The sequence below is a fragment of the Hyperolius riggenbachi genome, chromosome 9, assembly GCF_040937935.1.
Source record: "Hyperolius riggenbachi isolate aHypRig1 chromosome 9, aHypRig1.pri, whole genome shotgun sequence".
NCBI classification, from domain to species: Eukaryota; Metazoa; Chordata; class Amphibia; order Anura; family Hyperoliidae; genus Hyperolius; species Hyperolius riggenbachi.
The window spans coordinates 53528313-53551034 of NC_090654.1; the positions used below are offsets into that span (position 1 = coordinate 53528313).

General features: G+C 44.2%; 1 protein-coding gene across 5 annotated transcripts in view; it reads right to left on the reverse strand.

The window, feature by feature from the left end:
- RAD18 (RAD18 E3 ubiquitin protein ligase) overlaps window positions 1-22722 on the reverse strand; it is a 618600-nt gene that overhangs the window by 57001 nt on the left and 538877 nt on the right. For 2 of the 5 annotated variants that reach the window (XM_068252782.1, XM_068252783.1), the window contains one exon: window positions 4945-5427. The exons of the other annotated variants lie outside the window; for them this stretch is intronic. In XM_068252782.1, coding sequence (XP_068108883.1) covers window positions 5418-5427 — 10 coding nt within the window. In that variant the 3' untranslated portion in view covers window positions 4945-5417. Of the gene's footprint in view, window positions 1-4944; window positions 5428-22722 lie in introns of those variants that run through there. 5 annotated transcript variants of the gene reach the window in all.

Genomic DNA, 22722 nt, shown 5'->3' on the forward strand with positions numbered 1-22722 from the left:
TAGCTACAGGATTCTCCCCTTCCTCCTCTCTCCCTCCCACCCTTCTGATCGCCGCAGGCGATCACACCCATAAGGAAATCCCATTCTGAACGGGATTTCCTTTAGGGCTTCCCCCGTCGCCATGGCGACGAACGGAGTGACTTCATCAACGTCATAGACGTCGTGACGTCACTGGGACTCCCGATCCACCCCAAAGCGCAGCCTGGCGGCGATTGGCCAGGCTGTGCACGGGGTCTGTGGGGGCGCCCTCTTTCGCGTCGGGTAGTGGCGCATCGTCGGCGATCAGGGCAAACACGCAGCTAGCAAAGTGCTAGCTGCGTGTTTGAAAAAAAAAAATTATCAAAATTGGCCCAGCGGGGCCTGAGCGGTGCCCTCTAGCATCTCTGGACGCTACAGGCTGCTCGTATAGTCCGTGAACATTGGCATATCCTGGGTAGTGACCCTGACTTACGTGACACCTTTGGGGAACCTCCCATCTGCGCCTTTAAGAGATCCAGGAGCATTCGTGACACTCTCGTGCATGCCCAAAGTACTTCATCTCAACCAGCTAGAGGTAATTGGCTTACTGCATCTGAGAGACCACAGGGGATGTTCCCCTGTGGCCACTGTGCCCAGTGTAGTTTTGTATCAAGAGGGGACTCATTTGCGCATCCACGTAGTGGTGCCCGACTTTATCTGAGGGGGTTTGCTAATTGTTCATCCAAGGGTGTCGTTTATCTTATTACATGCCCTTGTGGTCTGGCATATGTAGGTCAGACCTCAAGGGAGATCAGATGTAGGATCAGTGAGCATCGCAGTGACATCAGGGGTGGCATACTTACTTCCCCCTTAGCCAGACATTTCTTGGAGGAACTGCATAATGTCTCACAGTTAAGGTTTCGTATATTGGAAATTGTAAAACCTAACAGTAGAGGGGGTGACTTTGAAAGGAAGCTGCTACAGCGCAAACTATTTTGGATGTATAAATTGGATCCTATCCACCCCCGTGGGTTAAATGAAGAAGCTGTTATCAACTGCTATCTGTGAACCATGGTGCAATATTGGGTCATCCACTAGGGGTGCAAGCACTGCTGGCTTGTCCCTTCCTATACTTTGCCTTTTAAAGATTATGTATATATGTTTATATTTATGTTCAAGATCTATATGATAAATGCTTATATATATTTATCTGTTTGTATTCACAGTGTCTGGAGCCCTCACACCGCTCATCCTCTATACACCGAACTGCCGCTCTGGGGATCCATTTACTTTCATCTAATGTTGCTTTGTTGTGTCCCCTGTCAGTTTCAGCACAGTCCCTCCCATCTCCATATATGGTGCGGCGGCCATCTTGTGGATGGAGTCTATTACTCTCCATTCTGCCAGCCAGCCCTTTGGAGATGGGCGGCGTCCTAGTGCGTAGCGTGATGACGCAGCGGCGCACGCCGCGTGACGTCATCGCACTACTGGGCCGGCCCCGGTGTGATGGCTCTTGTTTGCACATAGCGCACTATTTAAACCGGATTTCAACTGAGGATACTCCAGGACATCACCGCTCTGCAGCTCTGCTTCAGCTGCTCTCCTACTTGTCCCATTGATAAAGGAACTTTCCGAAACGTCTGGGTAATGCAGCGGTGTTTTGTACCTCGTTGTTCACTCTGTGTGTATTGTTACATATGGCTTTCCCTGCCATTCTGACTCAGGTGTCAGTATCAGCCAGTACCTTGTTGTCTCAGTAGCCATAGCTATCTAGCCATTTTTCTCATGTCTCATAATGTGCACTTTGACTGCACCCAATTGACTGCCTCTACGCTGTATTCATGAGGTCTGCTGATTATTGCTGTACACCTGTATGTGTATATATGTACTCTTGAGCCTTTTTACATGTTTTTGACTGTACTTTGTCAATCTATGACTTTTAATACACCTCTTTTGTATTTCAAACTACAAGGTGTGCGTGTTTTCATATGTATATAGTTTATATCAATTTACACAGCACCCAGCATTATTATAGCTAGTACAACCATTATTGCTTATCTATATGGTGTGCATCCTCATGTGTTTGTATTGTTGGATAGTTAACAACCTTGCAGCGGCATTCTGTACTAATTTTAGGCGGTGCAGGTTTTGGTTTGGAAGGCCTGTATAGAGAACATTGCAGTAGTCCAGCCGTGATGCGATGAAGACATGAACAGGGGCGTTAATAAAGGGGATGCAACCCCTGCACCTGCGGGGGGTCCCAGGCCCCCCTAGGGCCTTTTTGGGAGGCAGGCGGGGTCGCAACATAAGAGGAGAGCGTGGCACAGATCAGCGGAGAGGGGGGACGCCCCCCCTCCCTCACCTCCGGCTCTCCTCTCAGCGCTCCCCCTGCGGCAATCATTAGTGGCAGCGGGCGGGCGGCGGCGGCGGCAGGCTGAACACATACCTTCATTGCGCCGGAGGTTCCGATCAGTAAGTGCTTCATGCTACTTCCTGTGTAAACAGGAAGTAGCATGAAGCTCTTAGAGATCGGAGACCTCCGGCGCAATGGAGGTATGGGTTCAACCTGCCGCCGCCACTAATGATTGCAGGAGGGGGATCGCAGAGAGGAGAGCCCGAGGGGAGGGAGGCGTAGCGCTGATCTGTGCCACGCTCTCCTCTTATGTTACGACCCCTCCTGCCCACCAAAAAGGCCCTTTTTGCAGGGGGGCCCGGGGATTTCTAGTTATGTCTCTGGGCATGAACTAAGCATAACATGAGAATCATGATATGTAGATTGCACCACCAAAAAAAATCTTGCAAATCTGATTGTTGTGCGAAGGGAAAGTGTGATATGGTGGAAAGCAAAAAATGGACACCATAAATGTCTCTTGGCCGCTTAACTTTAAACATGGCTATGAGCATGGAAAGAGGTCTCTATGGTACTAGGGTCTTTGATGCCAATGTCCTCTAGGCTGGGTACACCAGGCATAGAACTAGGGGATAATGGGTTTCCTCTAGAATTCATACTGATATTTTTTACAGAGTGAAAATATTACCACTTTGTTATCTGAATTTTGTATTTTGGGAGAAATAGGACATCATCTGCTGAATTTCCCACTTTTCTCATTGGTCACGTGTCTGCCAAAACCTGTGTGGTTCACATAATGTTACTGCATCCTGAGGAAGGGGTCCCCGAAACATTACTGTACTTATGTGTGAATTCAAGGGATGGTCAATGAGATGCAGATAATGCCTAATTGATGCAGGACTATGCAAACTGAAAATGGACCAATCAAACTCCACCTTGGCAAGTCCAATTTCAAGCTGCATAAACTTGCATACAAATGTATGCATAATTCTGCATCAACTCTGAATTATTTGCATCTTCTTGGCCATCCCTATTGGATTCTGCTCAATGTATTAAGAGGGAGTGCGCTCCAACATAGGCCTGAATTCACGAAGATCATGCTGGTAATAATAAGGCAGGTGATAACTTATCACCACACATCGATCGGTGCTTTTAGTGTTAATTCTCTACAGAAGCTTGCCTTATTAACATGTAGTGATAAGCTTCCACAGTGGGAGTGTTATCTTATCACTCCAGTCCTTAACTTATCACCTCTGTAGTTATTTTTACATGCAGTAGATAGGGAGGGGAGGAGCACACGCAGGAAGGATGTAGCTCTGCCCCTCCCGCTGCCTCCTCTGTCAGCACGATTACAGCTTGTGTAAGGCAGCCAGGAAAGGACAGAGAGAGAGAGAGACTGTGTGTTTGTGTATATATATATATATATATATATATATATATATATATATATATATATATATATATATTTACACACACACACACTTAAAGAGAAACTCCGACCAAAGTTTGAACTTTATCCCAATCAGTAGCTGATACCCCCTTTTACATGAGAAATCTATTCCTTTTCACAAAAAGACCATCAGGGGGCGCTGTATGACTGATATTGTGGTGAAACCCCTCCCACAAGAAAAGTTTGAACTTTTTTTTGGCAGTTTCCTTTCTGTGAACCTTTTTGCATTGTGGAAAATAGCTGTTATAGCTGTTTCCAACTGCCAAAAACCATACAGCAGCTACATCACCTGCCAACACTAAAATGTTCACTGGAGTTCCTCTTTAAGCTTGATGTCTCTCCCTTCCTCTCTGTATGCCTGCTGTATATATGTATATATTTCTCTGTACATAAAGTCCCCTTCTGCATAAACTAGTAAAAAACAAAGCAGGCAGCTCAGAATCCTTTAATTTCCTTTACATTGCAATCTCTAGTAGCAAGGCAGCTCAGGCCAGGTGATAACTCCTCTCACACTTTACAATTGTTATCACTTGCATTCCTCTCTATGAATTAACATCCTGTCTTTAAGTTTAGAATTCTGTCGTTATCTTAAGAATTAAAACCTTAACTTTAGACATCACTCCTTAACTTAAGGACAAAATCTTTAATTTAAGGACTGCCTGAGGTAAATTGCTTAGTGAATAATAAAAGCTTTATCACCATGGTGATAACAGTAAAAACAATTCAGAATGGTTATTAAAGACAGGAGATAAGCTTAGTGAATTGTGGCCATTGTCTTTGGAGAAGCTAGCATCAAACCCCATTGGGGCATTCTTCCAAGATTCAAAGCTTTGGCTTCAGTTATGACAGCCAGATAGAGATGTCGTAGAGGGGAAACCGGGATAGCAGCAAATGTAAAGCGGATAATGATAGTTAGAGATGGAATAATGCACAGGACCCAGAGATACATTCGGCTGCACAGCTGGTAATTATAGGCCTACGATTCATCCTCGTATTGTACCCGAGCGTTATGATGCTCATTCCACGCCGGCTTAGACTTCTATCAGAGGACAAAGGTGGGGAGATCAGCCAGGCTCATCGTTACACTAACAACACAGACTAATTGTCTTCTCGTAAGTCAGAACGCTAAAAATCCAACAGATTGATCAGCAAGAGGTGATCCGTGGTCATGTGAAAACAGGACTGCTTTCAGGCTCATAACAGACTTTTTACTTTTGACTGATAAAAAAGAGCACAATATAGTCCAGTAATAGAGTTCTGGTCCCTAGTGAGTATCAGAAATGGGCGATAAAAGAAGAACTCGAATAAAACAGCCCAGCATACAGGAAAGTGGCAGTAGTAATGTTTGAAGTCAAATCTTCTAAATTGCAAATAAAACACTTGGGGAGTGTGGCGTTTGGCAGCACAGCGGATATATGGCTAGCAGCTCGTCTTGCAAGAGTGGCAGCAAAAGGATGAAAGCCTGACCAGGACAACATCCATATGGCGTTTGTATGTCCTCCTTTGTTTGCGAGGGTTTCCTCTGAGTATTTCCATAGACTTCCCACTCTTACAGTTCAAAAAGAAATTAAAGTTTGCCAAATTGGCTGCGATGGGGACATTAGATGGTGAGCTCAGTTGAGGAACAGCTTGACATGTGACCCGTTCAATTCTTTTCATTCAATTCATTCTGTAAAGCATAGCAGAAAAGGAGTCAGGACTACACAAAAGAATATTCATATTATAATTATTACTCTAAGTAGGAGTGCCCATAGTCCAGGAGAATGCTAAGGGCCATGTCACAAGGGAGACTGCATCCCAGTAACGTGTGTCCATGACTAGCAATTAGTTGCTTTAACCAGCAACCTGATTAAATATATTCTACACGTGGTGGGTGGCAGTGGCTGAGTTGCCTATATGATGGCAATAATGACATATCTTGGTATATACTGTCTCCATTGGTATATGTGAGTTGCTTACGCTTCTATAGTCTACAGTTCTTTCCAACCCAGGGCCCATATTTCATTGCAGTTGTCACAATGTTCTCCCCATGTTTGCGTGGGTTTCCTCTGGGCTTTCAGATTTCCTCCACGCATCCCAAAAGCACACCGGTAGGGCAATTAGCTTCCTTCTAAGTGATTTTGTCTTTTTTTCAACAGGGTCTCAGTTTTCCAATTGTAATATTAAGTACTTAACGCAGGAAGAGGTGAAGGCAAGACTAAATAAAATAAAAACAAACAGGGCACCTGGCTGGCCCGGGTGGCATACATCCACAAGTCATAAAGGAATTAAGTTTGGTCATCGATAAACCCCTTTATCTTATCTTTTGTAACTCTTTTTCAACTGGCAAAATTCCAATAGATTGGTGTACAGTCCACATTTCCCATTATTTAAGGGCAAAAAAAATCAGATCTAGGATAGACCTGTAAGTTTAACGTCAATTGTGTGCAAACTATTTGAGGGGTTACTAAGAGATACTATACAAGACTTTATAGCAGAAAACAATCATATTTCTCAGCATCAGCATGGGTTTACTAAAGACAGGTCCTGTTTAACTAACATGCTCAGCTTTTATGAGGTGGTGAACGCTAGTGTGGATATTGGGAATGCTGTAGATGTGATATACTTGGACTTTGCAAAGGCCTTCAACACTGTTCTCCACAACAGTCTGGTACAAAAGTTGAGGATGCAAGGACTGGGGAAGAGTCAGTGCACGGATAGAGAACTGGCTAACAGACAGAAAACAAAGAGCTGTGGTTAATGGATCATATTCAAACTGGGTGACTGTTAGCAGTGGGGTCCCATAAGGGTCAGTACTGGGTCCAGTGCTCTTCAATATGTTTATTAATGACCAAGTAGATGAAGTAGAAAGCAATGTTGCTATTTCTGCAGATGATACAAAATTGTGCAGAATCAGCAACACTCAGGAAGATAGTGACATATTGCAACAGGATCTAAATAGGATGGCTATATGGGCACATATATGGCAGATGAAATTCATTGTTGAAAAATGTAAAGTCATGCATTTTGGTCGTAACAATGGTCTAGTACCATACAAAATAAATGGGATACAGATGGGGACATCAAACTTGGAGAAGGACTAAGGAGTACTAATCAACAACGAGTTAAATAATCGTATTCAATTACAAAGCCGCTCTAGCAACAGCAAATACAATTTTAGAATGCATTAAAAGGGAAATAAAAACTCAGGATGCTAGCATAACATTGCCCCTGTTTAAAGGGCCACTATGGGGAAAATGTTTTACATTTAAAATATGCGCAAACATAGACAAATAAGAAGTATTTTTTTTCCAGAGTAAAATGAGCCATAAATTACTTTTCTCCTATGTTGCTGTCACTTCCAGTAGGTAGTAGAAATCTGACAGAAGCGACAGGTTTTGGACTAGTCCATCTCTTCATAGGGGATTCTCAGCAACGCTTTTATTCTTTATAAAGATATGACCTAAAAAGGATTTAAACAATGATGCTGGCCAGCTTCCCTGCTCGCTAGACAGTTTTATGGCAGTTGGACAGAGCAACTGCCATTCACTAAGTGCTTTTGAAAATACTGTAAATAAATCCCTGAGAATCCCCTATGAAAAGACGAACTAGTCCAAAACCTGTCACTTCTGTCATATTTCTACTACTTACTGTAAGTGACAGCAGCATAGGAGAAAAGTAATTTATGGCTCATTTTACTCTGGAAAAAAACATACTTCTTATTTGTATATGTTTGCACATATTTTACAATTTTTCGCCATAGTGCCCCTTTAACTCTCTAGTAAGGCCACATCTGGAATATGGAATCCAGTTTTGGGAACCGCATTACAAGACAGATATTGCAGTTTTAGAGCAGGTGCAGAGATGAGCAACAAAATTGGGGATGGAAGGTCTCCCTTATCAGGAAAGGTTAAATAAACTGGGTTTATTTCGTCTGGAGAAAAGACGCCTTAGAGGGGATCTAATTAACATGTTTATACATGTTAAATACAAGAAGGCGATATAAAAGCTTGGACAAGAGGACATGATCTGCGCTGGGAGGAAAAGTGTTTTAGCCATTCATTTAGGATAGGATTCTTTACAGTAAGAGTAATTGAAATGTGGAATGTATTGCTACAGGAAGTAGTTATGGCAAATTCTATATCTGCGTTTAAGGGGGGGGGGGGGGACTAGATGTTTTTCTTGCGTTAAAAGACATCCATGGCTATAATTACTGGGTCATTTCCGGTGGCGTTGATGCAGGGATTTTATCTGATTGCCATTTGGAGTCAGGAAGGAATTTTTGGCGGCTAATTGGACATTGCCTTGTAAGGGTTTTTTCGCCTTTCTCTGGATCAACATGGATATGTGAGGGTGCAAGCTAGCGCACTTTATTTTCTGGTTGAACTCGACTGACATATGTCTTTTTTCAACCCAAATAACTATGTAACAGGTAACTACTGTAGATTACATGTTTTTTCTCCAATCAAACAATATCAAAAGGTGAATTTGGGGGAACAAATATATGTACATTTGATTTTGCAATCATTTATTCAACAAAAAGTTACAGTCAAAGAGGAACTGTAGTGAAAACAACAATGAATACAATTGCTTATTTTTTACAATATTAATTTATAGATTAGTCAGTGTTTGCCCATTGTAAAAATCTTTCTTTTCCCTGATTTACATTCTGAAATGTATCACTGGCGGGGACATCCTGCCAGGTGATCTGTACGTAATGTTCATTACTTAGAGTTCTAAGCACAGAGAGAGATATGGTTTGCTTGACAGCTGGAAAAAGCCGTTATTTCCCACAATCCAACGAGGTTTACAGACAGCAAACTGTCAGGACCATGGTCATGACCTCACACTGTGGGAGGGGTTTCCCCACAATATCAGCCATGCAGACCTCCCTGATGATCTAATCGAGAAAAGGAAAATATTTGTGGTAAAGGGGGTATCAGCTACTGATTGGGATGAAATTATATATTATATAGTTTCTCTTTAAAGTGACACTGAAGCAAACAAAAAACTTATGATATAATGAATTGCATGTATAGTACAAATAATTAATGAACATTAGTAGCAAAGAAGAGAGTCATTTTTATTTTACAAACTACACTGAGTTTTGTCCTAGGTGATAATTTTAACAACTTGTAAAACAAAATGCCTTTTAAATCACCAGCAAGCAAACAAATAATTTTGACAGCACTTTGTCACCTAAGTTTTGGTCCTTTTCCATTGCAAAGTGCTTCAAAGTTATTTTAAATCGAAGATGGAAAATGATCTCCTAGGAGAAATCTCAGGAGATAAAGTGAATTGCATATGGCCCTCTGCATTTTAAACTATGACCCTTTGAACTTCCCTGCTGTACAATCCTATCAGACATTGTCTTTCTCTGGTCCTTTGACGTTTAAGTGCATCAGAAAATAGCACTTTTGCATAGATAACAAGTGAAGTTTCCTAACTCTTCCTATACTGGAAACAACATGAGACTCATAACTGTGCTACTAATGCTGGGAATACACGGCTCGTTTTTGAGCCATTAAGATGGCTCAATAGATAATTTCCGATACGTCCGATCTCTCGCCCGATCGTTACGGTGAATAGAAAAAGATAAGGAAAATGAGCGGAAGATAAGAGAAATGACTGCAGAATCGAGCAGCGAAACGATTGAGCGGCAAAAACGAGCCATATCTGCCCAGAATAATGTTCTATTCCTTATCTGTGCTACACGTACTACTCATTATATCATACGTTTATTTTCACTTCAGATTCCCTTTAAGTGGAATGGCCCCTTCTGGCAGAAATAACTGGGAAATGGTGTTTTGTGAAACTAGAAGCCTCCAACATTGTTAGCGAGAAACTTTTCTGTCTTTGCCAAGCAGATTTGTATTTCAGCTATGAGGTGTTTGAGGGATTTCCTGCATGTACAGCCTGTTTAAGAAAAACCTCCGGACACCTCAGAGAGATTCAGTTCCAAACTTGCGGACATCCTAAATATTCAGCCATTTATTTGTGGATTTATTGATAGGTTTAGTCATCGTCATACTGCAAAGTCCCCTTTTCAATTGAGCATTAAAGAGAACCCTGGGTAGGCATATGGGTGGGCAGATGGGACACACAGGCATGTTCTCTGCCTCATGACATGCCTCTGTGTCTCCACACCGCCGCTCTCTGCCCCTCCCTCCCCCCACCGCCGCACTATTGCCCCCTGAGATTAGCAGCATTATTTGTTGCCATCTCAGAGGTAAACACAGGGGAGAGGGATTCCCTGTTCAAAACGCCCACCAGTGGCATTCGTACAGGGTTTCCTGAGATGCCATTGGGCAGCTCTCTCTCCCTAGCCACACCCCCTGCCACTCCCCCACCTCCCTGAACGCTGGATGAGAGAAAAACAGTATTTTCTTGCAGCGTCATGACCCAGAGGTCACGAAAGAGAAAGTGGGCCAGTGCAGCCCACAGGAGTGGTGGTTTTTGCTCAGCCTCACGGATCAGGCAGCCTACTTTTTTTTTTGAGCCCACCTCGGACTCTCTTTAATCTTCTAAACGACGGTATCATATTATTTGTGGCCGATAACGACCGCTCTTGCCGAGAATCTAGGATGTGTACAGGAGCCCATGATGCTTCCTGACGCATTGGCCAGCAATCACCCGATTGGATCGATTCAATTGAGCGCTGGCCAAGAGCATTGTGCTCTCCACTCAACCCGCCCACCTTGTGATGTCACTCACCTGCTACTCTGTCGGCCCTCCTTCTCCACGCATAGTAGGCTAGTGGACGCATTTGTACAGTGTTAGTCCTGCACTGTCGCCCGAGGGATTGAGTCCTGATCCATGCCAGCGACATGCCTCGCACACGTGTACGAGTTTAAACAGTTCATTTTGTGGTTTAAAGAGGACAAGACAAATAACATTTATATTGCGCTTTTTTCCTGGTAGACTCAAAGCGTTCTAGCTGCAGCCATAAGAGGCACACTCAGGAGATCATACAAACTCCATGCAGGCAGAGTCTAGGCCAGCCTCTGAACCTGGATCTCTAGTCCAGCTATTTAGTCACCTTGGCACCCATTACACTGGTTGTCATAAGTGATTGCACTTTTTCCTTCATTAATAAGATACAGCGGTCAGTCATTTTCTCAGTTGTGTTCTAATGATCCTGTTCTGTTTCTCTACAGACAGATCAGCTTTCTCATGCAGTCTTCCTGCTGTCATGTTGGCAGCCTGGCAGGTCTCATCCGATGCACACCCTGGATGCCCAGAAAAATATTTATTGTTCCAATTGTGCAAACGGACTTCCAGCATCTGTTCACAGCCGAGTCCCCTCATTAGCTGCGAGGTGCCGTGTGTTTATCTCTGCAGGAACCTGCTGCACTGTGGCCTCTGGTCAGTGACCCAGCATTCCATGCTACAGAACTACAAGTGCTAGGGACAGGGTACAGTCACTAATATCTGATGCCCCAATATGATGCCAGCTCCTAGAATAGGCAGTGGTGCTAGGGATCATTAATCATTGCAGGGCTCATTTAGGAATAGTAGATAGTGTGTACACTGAACACATTTTCTGTGGATTCATTTCTACAATCTTATATTATATAAGTAAAACAGCCTGGCTATTAACCTCTTGAGCCCAGAGGCGTAGCTAGAGTTTTCAGCACCCGGGGACAAAGACAGTTTTTGCGCACCTCCCCCCCTCTGAACAGTCCAGAGCAAAAAAATGGGCATGGGCCGCATCAGAATGTGGGTGTGGTCATGGGTAGAGCCAAATGTACAAATCCTGTTTAGACAGCCAGATGTGCCACCTTCCACCATTCAAATAGCCAGATGTGCCCCCTAAAACTAGCCAGATGTGCTCCCCTTTAGATTGCCAGATGTGTACAGCAAAAGACTACCCGGTTTCAACATTCTGGCGATAATGTCATCTCTCCTCTGCAGCACGCCCAGCGTCCTCTACTTGGTAACAGCAGCATCTCTAGTCACATGACATCATCTTTGGAATGTTGGATCCGGTGGGTCCTCTGCTATTATTAATGTTTCTGCACTCCTCTGCAGAGGGAGGGAGATAAGTGGGCCGCCTCTCATGCATGTCGGGGTGCAGCAGCCACACTGAGTGCCCTCACAGTGTTGCGCCCAGGGACATATTTCCCCCCCTTGCTCCCCCATAACTACGCCTCTGCTTGAGCCCTAGAGGTTTATACCCCCATAGTGACCAAGCCATTTTTTACAATTCAGCACTTCACAACTTTTGCACAACTTTTAAACAACTGTTTATTGCTCGGCCATACAACTTAGCACCCAAATGAATTTTACCTGCTTTGCTTCTCACAAATAGAGCTTTATTTTGGTGGTATTTGATTGCTGCTGCTATTTTTATTTATTATTTTTTTTTAATTAAAAAAGACTGAAATTAAAAAACAAACACACACATACAGATAAGTTAATTGGCTTCCCTCTAAATTGTCCCTAGACTACGATACAAACACGACACGATACATACATAGACATATGACTATGATAGGTTGGTAGGGATTCGATTGTGCGCTCCTCCGAGGGACAGTTAAGTGACAAGACTATACTCTGTGTAGCACTGCGAAAGATGTCGGCGCTATAGAAATACTAATTTCATACTTGCGAAGAAAAAAAAAACAGCCTGCCAGCTCTGATCACTGGCTGGCAGGCTGATCGTTGTGGCACGCTGATGGGAGCGAGCTTCCATCAAATCTCGTTCCTGCCGAGATGACACGTGTCGTGGAGGATCGAGGGAGCCGCCGCCATTTTGCATTAGGTGGTGGGCTAAAGGTTTATATGTTCTGCACTGTACATACATACACGAGTTTATATCATCATGTCGCTTCGGGTATACTTTAACCACTTGCCGACCGCCCACAGCCCATGGGCGGCGGCAAAGTGGATGCCTTAAGGACCGCAATACGCCTTAGGGCGTTGCGTCCTTTTCCTATGCCGGGGGAGCGATCGCGTCATTGATGACGCGCGCTTCCCCCGGCAACTGGCTCCGCCCACCCGCCGTAACATCCCGCCGGCCATACGGAAGCGCCGGCGGGATGTTAACCCCGCGATCGCCGCTACAAAGTGTATAATACACTTTGTAATGTATACAAAGTGTATTATACAGGCTGCCTCCTGCCCTGGTGGTCCCAGTGTCGGAGGGACCACCAGGGCAGGCTGCAGCCACCCTAGTCTGCACCCAAACACACTGATCTGCCCCCCCGCCCACTGATCGCCCACAGCACCCCTCAGACCCCCCCCTGCCCACCCCCCAGACCCCTGTTTGCACCCAATCACCCCCCTAATAACCCATCAATCACTCCCTGTCACTATCTATCAACGCTATTTTTTTTATCTTCCCCCCTGCCCCCTCCTGATCACCCCCCCACCCCTCAGATTCTCCCCAGGACCCCCCCCCCCCCCCTGTGTACTGTATGCATCTATCCCCTCTGATAACCTGTCAATCACCTGTCAATCACCCATCAATCGCCCCCTGTCACTGCCACCCAATCAGCCCCTAACCTGCCCCTTGCGGGCAATCTGATCACCCACCCACACCAATAGATCGCCCGCAGATCCGACATCAGATCACCTCCCAAATCCATTGTTTACATCTATTCTCTCCTCTAAACACCCACTAATTACCCATCAATCACCCCCTATCACCACCTGTCACTTTTACCTATCAGATCAGACCCTAATCTGCCCCTTGCGGGCACCCAATCACCCGCCAACACGCTCAGATTGCCCTCTGACCCCCCCTTATCAATTCGCCAGTGCATTAATTACATCTGTTCTTCCCTGTAATAACCCACTGATCACCTGTCAATCACCTGCCAATCACTTATCACCCATCAATCACCCCGTCACCCCCTGTCACTGCCACCCATCAATCAGCCCCTAACCTGCCCCTTGCGGGCAATTGATCACCCACCCACACCATCCGATCGCCTGCAGACCCGCAGTCAGATCACCTCCCAAATGCATTGCATCTGTTCTCTCCTCTAAACACCCACTAATTACCCATCAATCACCCCCTGTCACTGCTACCCATCAGATTAGACCCCCATCTGCCCCTAGGGCACCCAATCACCCGCCCACACCCTCAGACCCCAGCCCTGATCACCTCGCCATTGCATTACTTGCATCTATTCCCCCCACTAATCACACCTTGAGACACCCATCAATCACCTCCTGTCACTACCTGTCACCCCCTAGCACACCTACCAATCAGATCAGGCCCTAATTTGCCCCGTGTGGGCTCCTGATCACTCGGCCAAACCCTCAGATCCCCCTCAGACCCCCTTCTGATCACCTCCCCAGTGCATTGAGTGCATCTATTTTCCCCTCTAATCACCCCCTGAGACACCCATCAATCACCTCCTGTCACCCCCCTAGCACTCCTATCCATCAGATCAGGCCCAATACAACCTGTCATCTAAAAGGCCACCCTGCTTATGACCGGTTCCACAAAATTCGGCCCCTCATAGACCACCTGTCATCAAAATTTGCAGATGCTTATACCCCTGAACAGTCATTTTGAGACATTTGGTTTCCAGACTACTCACGGTTTTGGGCCCGTAAAATGCCAGGGCGGTATAGGAATCCCACAAGTGACCCCATTTTAGAAAAAAGACACCCCAAGGTATTCTGTTAGGTGTATGACGAGTTCATAGAAGATTTTATTTTTTGTCAAAAGTTAGCGGAAATTGATTTTTATTGTTTTTTTTTCACAAAGTGTCATTTTTCACTAACTTGTGACTAAAAATAAAATCTTCGATGACCTCGCCATACACCTAATGGAATACCTTGGGGTGTCTTCTTTCTAAAATGGGGTCACTTGTGGGGTTCCTATACTGCCCTGGCATTTTAGGGGCCCTAAACCGTGAGGAGTAGTCTAGAAAACAAATGCCTCAAAATGACCTGTGAATAGGACGTTGGGCCCCTTAGCGCACCTAGGCTGCAAAAAAAGTGTCACACATGTGGTATCGCCGTACTCAGGAGAAGTAGTATAATGTGTTTTGGGGTGAATTTTTACACATACCCATGCTGGGTGGGAGAAATCTCTCTGTAAATGGACAATTGTGTGTAAAAAAAATCAAACAATTGTCATGTACAGAGATATTTCTACCACCCAGCATGGGTATGTGTAAAAATACACCACAAAACACATTATACTACTTCTCCTGAGTACGGCGGTACCACATGTGTGGCACTTTTTTACACCCTAAGGGCCATATGCAATTCTCTTTTTCACCTGAGTTTTCACCTAGGAGATAATTTTTCATCTTTGATTTTAAAAAACTTTCCAGTACTTTTCAACTAAAAAAGTACCAAAAAATTGGTGAAAAAGTACTATCAAAATTATTTTAATTATTTTCTTGCCTTCTGGGGGCTTAAAAGGCATTTTATTGACAAGTTTAAAAATATCACCTAGGAGAAAACACAGGTGAAAAAGTGAATTGCATATGGCCCTAAGTGCGCTAAGGGGCCCAAAGTCCAATGAGTACCTTTAGGATTTCACAGGTCATTTTGCGACATTTAGTTTCAAGACTACTCCTCGCGGTTTAGGGCCCCTAAAATGCCAGGGCAGTATAGGAACCCCACAAATGACCCCATTCTAGAAAGGAGACACCCAAAGGTATTCCGTTAGGAGTATGGTGAGTTCATAGAAGATTTTATTTTTTGTCACAAGTTAGCGGAATATGACACTTTGTGAAGAAAAACAATTCAAATCAATTTCCGCTAACTTGTGGCAAAAAATAAAATCTTCTATGAACTCACCATACTCCTAACGGAATACCTTGGGGTGTCTTCTTTGTAAAATGGGGTCATTAGTGGGGTTCCTATACTGCCCTGGCATTTTAGGGGCCCTAAACCGTGAGGAGTAGTCTTGAAACAAAAATGACCTGTGAAATCCTAAAGGTACTCATTGGACTTTGGGCCCTTTAGCGCAGTTAGGGTGCAAAAAAGTGCCACACATGTGGTATTGCCGTACTCGGGAGAAGTAGTATAATGTGTTTTGGGGTGTATTTTTACACATACCCATGCTGGGTGGGAGAAATACCTCTGTAAATGACAATCTTTTGATTTTTTTTACACACAATTGTCCATTTACAGAGTTATTTCTCCCACCCAGCATGGGTATGTGTAAAAATACACCCCAAAACACATTGTACTACTTCTCCCGAGTACGGCGATACCACATGTGTGGCACTTTTTTGCACCCTAACTGCGCTAAAGGGCCCAAAGTCCAATGAGTACCTTTAGGATTTCACAGGTCATTTTGAGAAATTTCGTTTCAAGACTACTCCTCACGGTTTAGGGCCCCTTAAATGCCAGGGCAGTATAGGAACCCCACAAATGACCCCATTTTAGAAAGAAGACACCCCAAGGTATTCCGTTAGGAGTATGGCGAGTTCATAGAAGATTTTATTTTTTGTCACAAGTTAGCGGAAATTGATTTTAATTGTGTTTTTTCACAAAGTGTCATTTTCCGCTAACTTTTGATAAAAAATAAAATCTTCTATGAACTCACCATACTCCTAACGGAATACCTTGGGGTGTCTTCTTTCTAAAATGGGGTCATTTGTGGGGTTCCTATACTGCCCTGGCATTTTAGGGGCCCTAAACCGTGAGGAGTAGTCTTGAAACGAAATTTCTCAAAATGACCTGTGAAATCCTAAAGGTACTCATTGGACTTTGGGCCCTTTAGCGCAGTTAGGGTGCAAAAAAGTGCCACACATATGGTATCGCCGTACTCAGGAGAAGTAGTATAATGTGTTTTGTGGTGTATTTTTACACATACCCATGCTGAGTGGGAGAAATACCTCTGTAAATGACAATCTTTTGATTTTTTTACACACAATTGTCCATTTACAGAGTTATTTCTCCCACCCAGCATGGGTATGTGTAAAAATACACCCCAAAACACATTGTACTACTTCTCCCGAGTACGGCGATACCACATGTGTGGCACTTTTTTGCACCCTAACTGCGCTAAAGGGCCCAAAGTCCAATGAGTACCTTTAGGATTTCACAGGTCATTTTGAGAAATTTTGTTTCAAGACTACTCCTCACGGTTTAGGGCCCCTTAAATGCCAGGGCAGTATAGGAACCCCACAAATGACCCCATTTTAGAAAGAAGACACCCCAAGGTATTCCGTTAGTAGTATGGCGAGTTCATAGAAGATTTTATTTTTTGTCACAAGTTAGCGGAAATTGATTTTAATTGTGTTTTTTCACAAAGTGTCATTTTCCGCTAACTTTTGACAAAAAATAAAATCTTCTATGAACTCACTATACTCCTAACGGAATACCTTGGGGTGTCTTCTTTCTAAAATGGGGTCATTTGTGGGGTTCCTATACTGCCCTGGCATTTTAGGGGCCCTAAACCGTGAGGAGTAGTCTTGAAACGAAATTTCTCAAAATGACCTGTGAAATCCTAAAGGTACTCATTGGACTTTGGGCCCTTTAGCGCAGTTAGGGTGCAAAAAAGTGCCACACATATGGTATCGCCGTACTCAGGAGAAGTAGTATAATGTGTTTTGTGGTGTATTTTTACACATACCCATGCTGAGTGGGAGAAAAATCTCTGTAAATGGACAATTGTGTGTAAAAAAAAATTAACAAATTGTCATTTACAGAGATATTTCTCCCACCCAGCATGGGTATGTGTAAAAATACACCCCAAAACACATTATACTACTTCTCCTGAGTACGGCAATACCACATGTGTGGCACTTTTTTGCAGCCTAACTGCGCTAAGGGGTCTAAAGTCCAATGAGCACCTTTAGGCTTTACAGGGGTGCTTACAATTTAGCACCCCCCAAAATGTCAGGACAGTAAACACACCCCACAAATGACCCCATTTTGGAAAGTAGACCCTTCAAGGTATTCAGAGAGGGGCATGGTGAGTCCGTGGCAGATTTCATTTTTTTTTGTCGCAAGTTAGAAGAAATGGAAACTTTTTTTTTTTTTTTTCCCCTCACAAAGTGTCATTTTCCGCTTACTTGTGACAAAAAATAATATCTTCTATGAACTCACTATGCCTCTCAGTGAATACTTTGGGATGTCTTCTTTCCAAAATGGGGTCATTTGGGGGGTATTTATACTATCCTGGAATTCTAGCCCCTCATGAAACATGACAGGGGGTCAGAAAAGTCAGAGATGCTTGAAAATGGGAAAATTCACTTTTTGCACCATAGTTTGTAAACGCTATAACTTTTACCCAAACCAATAAATATACACTGAATGGGGTTTTTTTTAATCAAAAACATGTTTGTCCACATTTTTCGCGCTGCATGTATACAGAAATTTTACTTTATTTGAAAAATGTCAGCACAGAAAGTTAAAAAAATCATTTTTTTGCCAAAATTCATGTCTTTTTTGATGAATATAATAAAAAGTAAAAATCGCAGGAGCAATCAAATAGCACCAAAAGAAAGCTTTATTAGTGACAAGAAAAGGAGCCAAAATTCATTTAGGTGGTAGGTTGTATGAGCGAGCAATAAACCGTGAAAGCTGCAGTGGTCTGAATGGAAAAAAAGTGGCCGGTCCTTAAGGGGTAGAAAGACTGTGGTCCTCAAGTGGTTAAGTAGGAGTGCACATATGTTATATATATCATGTTGTATATCAGGGTCTTTATGCAAGCACAGACTTTCGTACATACAATTACTCATATGCAGAGATTTGCATGCCAATACATCAGCCCTTATACAGGTATTCCCCAGTAAGCACATGAAATAGGGGACTGTAGGTTTGTTCTTCACCTGAACCTGTTCTTAAGTCAAAACACTGTCCCCTGTACCTCTCCTCTGTGCGTTCATTGTCCCGCCAAGGTCACCTCTGTTCCCCTGCACAGCAGCAAAATCTTATTTTACAAAACATTTTTTCTTTGAAATTTTGAAAATTGATTTCCTCAAAAAGATATATAATATAAATTAATATTGTTTGCCCATTGTAAATTATTTCCTCACCCCAATTTATATTTATAAATCTTTAGTCCTGTGAAATGTTTACTTTGAGTAATGAATCCAGTGCAAATAATAGGAAAGAGAATTCTGCAGAGCTTAAGGCGGTATTGTCACCATAAAAATTAAATTTCAACAGCAACTGGTTCTAAGTGTATTAAGTGATAAAGATCTGGTCAATAAGGAGAGGAGAAAGGAAAAACCCGCAGGGGTACCAGGAGCCCTTTTGGTGTATTATCTTCAGATAATGAGATAGAGATTAAGAAAAAATATACTCACAAGTGTAGGTTGCTGGAAGGCAACCACTTGTATAGGCGTGTGGGGAAGTCCCGTCCCCACTCGGTCTTTATAACTGTTGGTCGCTGCTCCTTCGAAAAAAGGTTTCGCTTCTCGTGAGTCGCGAAGAACCCCACGAGTGGGGTGATATAGGATCGATTTCCGAAGAGGATAGGAGGCGCCCGTGTAGTGTATAGGGTGTTCTCTTTATACAAAGAGACTCCACTTGATAAAAAGTTTAAGAAGGTTTATTAAGCACAATAGACAACGCGTTTCGCGGTCTAAGCCGCTTCCTCAGGTCAGTGACAGGTGCTTAGGTTAGAGTCTGGAGAGCCTGAGCGCCAACTTAAACTTTTTATCAAGTGGAGTCTCTTTGTATAAAGAGAACACCCTATACACTACACGGGCGCCTCCTATCCTCTTCGGAAATCGAAGTGATAAAGATGCTAATCCTGCATTCAAAACTTTTTCTGCTGTTATGGTTTGGAGTTATCACATACTTTAGGAGCACTGGCCCTAGTGCCGAACAGTGCCAAAAAGTTGAATGCTGGGAGTTCTTTTGAATGCTGGGAGTTCTTTTTATCTATGATATATTCCTTCTCTTCCATTTATTTCCCTGCCTAGCTGATCACTTCTGTTTACAAGCAAGGCTGAGGTGACTCAGTGATTGGATGTGTAAATAAAAAAAAGACTCTGGGAGGAGGGCAGCTAATGAATACACAATGAGCAAGAGAATGGAGGGGGGAAAACAAGAGTCAGGGAGGATATGATGTCAGCATTAGCTTGGCAAAATGGCCACTGCCTGCAATAGGATTTTCTGCTTTTCCTTTATAAAATTCACAGGAATCATTACGTGGATAGCCCAATACATCTGTTATGTAAGTAGAAGTAGTATTTATCTACTTATATATGTGTTTTTTATTACTAGGTTAGCATGGGTGTCGCTTGTTCTTTAAAGGGACTCTGAGCAGAAGACCCCGCCCCCAAATTCTGGACTAACCTGGGGCTTCCTCCAGTCCTCCGTAGCCCGCGAAGTCACTGGCATCCTCTTTAGCTCTTCCTTGGTCCCGCTGGCGGCTCGGGTAATCTTCGGCCGAAGTCATGCATGCGCGCACCTGATGCACCATCATGCCGATTGCCATAAGCACCCTGCACATGCTCGGTTTAGTCTTTAGAGAACCACACATGTGCAGGACACTTACAGTAGCTGGCGTTCAGCGGGATTCAGCTGAAGTTGACAGATTAACAAAGCCAACAGGACCAAGGAAGAACCACAGAGGATGCTGGGGGACCTTGTGGCCAATGTGGGGGGGGGGGGGGGAGGGTTTAGAAGGGAGCCCCAGGTAAGTCCAGAATTTGTTTTTTGTTTACTGCTTTAACAGCCTACGCTAAGCATCACTGGTGGGGCGGGGCAACATATCAATATGCAGCAATACATGATGCTGTAACCAGGATAAATATATGTAAATGTCGGTATCCTAAATAATTAACTACCATCTACTATATGTCACTACAGTGCCACTTTAACCACTTGGGGACCGCAGTGTTAAACCCCCCTAAAGACCAGGCTACTTTTCACTGAATTGGCCACTGCAGCTTTAAGGCCAAGCTGCAGGGCCGCACAACACAGCACACTAGTGATTCCTCCCCTTTTCTCCCCACCAACAGAGCTCTCTGTTAAGGGGGTCTGATCACCCCCCCCCCCCCCCATTGTTTTTTTTTTTATAAATATTGATATTTTTTTAAATAAAATTTACTTTTTTTTTTTTACACCTCTGAAAACCCTCCCTCCCCCCAGCCGGCCAATGACGCGACCGGCTGTCAATGTCATAGACTTCAGCCTATGAGAGCTGATCACTCTCCTGTGTGCCAGGGGGACAGCCGTGTCACACGGCTGTCCCCAGTACAGCGCTACTGCAGATCGCAGCGCTGTACTTAGTAAACAGACGTCGATCGCCGATCAGAGACTGAAGGCGGAGCTCCGCCTTCCAAGCAGGAGATGTGCGTGCAGCGTGCGTGCGATCTCCTGCACAAGCCAGCTCCAGGACCTGATGCCAATTGGCGTTGGGCGGTCCTGGGGCTGCTGCCGCGGTCACGCCCGTTGGCGTGACGTGGCCCCCAGGTAGTTAAAGTAAACCTGAAGCGAAAATTGACTTATGAGATAATGAATTGTATGTGTAGTACAGCTAAGAAATAGAGCATTAGGAGCAAAGAAAAATTGTTTTCCAATACAGTAAGAGTTAAAAACTGTAGTTATCTATGCAAAAAAGATTCTCTGAGCTATTCATCCCATCTTGGGTTGAATACAGTACCGTTTTCTGAAGCACTTAAACAGCCAAGAAACAGCGAGAGACAGCTTGAGACAAGGTTTTACTGCAGGAAAGTTCAAAGGGTCATTATTTCTGCTCTCTTTTATAGCTCAAAAGACAGTGTGGTTTTAAAACTGTAAAGGTGGCCATACACTGGCCCGATTCGCGGCCGTTTCGACAGCAGATTCGATCCTGGGATCGAATCTGCTGCCAATCGTTCGCGCTAAACGTACCCGCCAATCCGATTTCCTCCCGAAATCGGATCGGTTCGCCGATCGCGCAGTGCGGGAAATTACCCTCGATCGCCTGCGGGTAGGGTGCGCGTCGCTAGCGGCGGCCGATCCGATAAGGTATACATTACCTGACGCTGGCTCCCGGCGTCTTCTCTGCGCTGCACGGCTCTGTTCCGGCTCCATCCCGGCGCTTCCTGTGTCACTGCAGTGACCAGGAAGTTCAAATAGAGGGCGCTCTATTTGAACTTCCTGGTCACGGAGTGACACAGGAAGCGCCGGGATGGAGCCGGAACAGAGCGGTGCGGTGCAGCGTGGAGAAGACGCCCGGGAGCCAGCTTCAGGTAATGTATACGGGGGGGGGGGGGGGGGCACAGGCGGCAGGAGCAGCTCAATAGATTGTGATCGGTTTCAGGCTAAAATCGATTCACAATCTGTTTGCAGTAAAGGCAGCCATACGATCCCTCTCTGATCAGATTCGATCAGATAGGGATCTGTCAGCTGGTCGATCTAATGGCAAATCGACCAGTGTATGGCTACCTTAACTGTGACAGAATGATGCAATGTTCTGAAAAAAAAAGGCTATAACACGTATATACTCGAATACAAGTCTACCTCGTGTATAAGTCGACTCCAATATTCAAACCTCTTAAGCTGAATTTTTTTATTGACTCAAGTATAAGTCTACCTAGCAAAGTTAATGGCTGCACCTGGGGCTCAGGAGGGGTTAATGACGGAATTGCATACAGTGTTGCAGCCATTAACCCCTCCTGGCCCATATGTGCAGCCAATACCTCCTCCAGGCCCCCAAGTGCTGCAATTCTTCACTCCCTTTTATGCAGCCCAGTATCCCCCCTTGCCCCTTTACTTGTTTCCTTTCCTCAAAGTATCACTTACCACAGGGTAAATTGCTGCAAATGGTTGTCACTATGAGTACACATATTTACTAAGTGTGCTCAGTGTTGCCCATGATTTGTGTATAAGTCGACCCTTATATTTTTATGAAGTGAATGAGACCTACATTTCTAGACTTATACTTGAGTATATACAGTATAGTAACTGAAAGTAAAAATATAATAATAATCCTAACATTTGTATAGCACTTTTCTCCTGTTGGGCTGAAAACGCTCAAGAGCTGCAGCCACTAAGGGCGCACTCAAAGGGCCACCCTGCAGTGTTAGGAAGTCTTGCCCAAGGACTTCTAACTGAACAG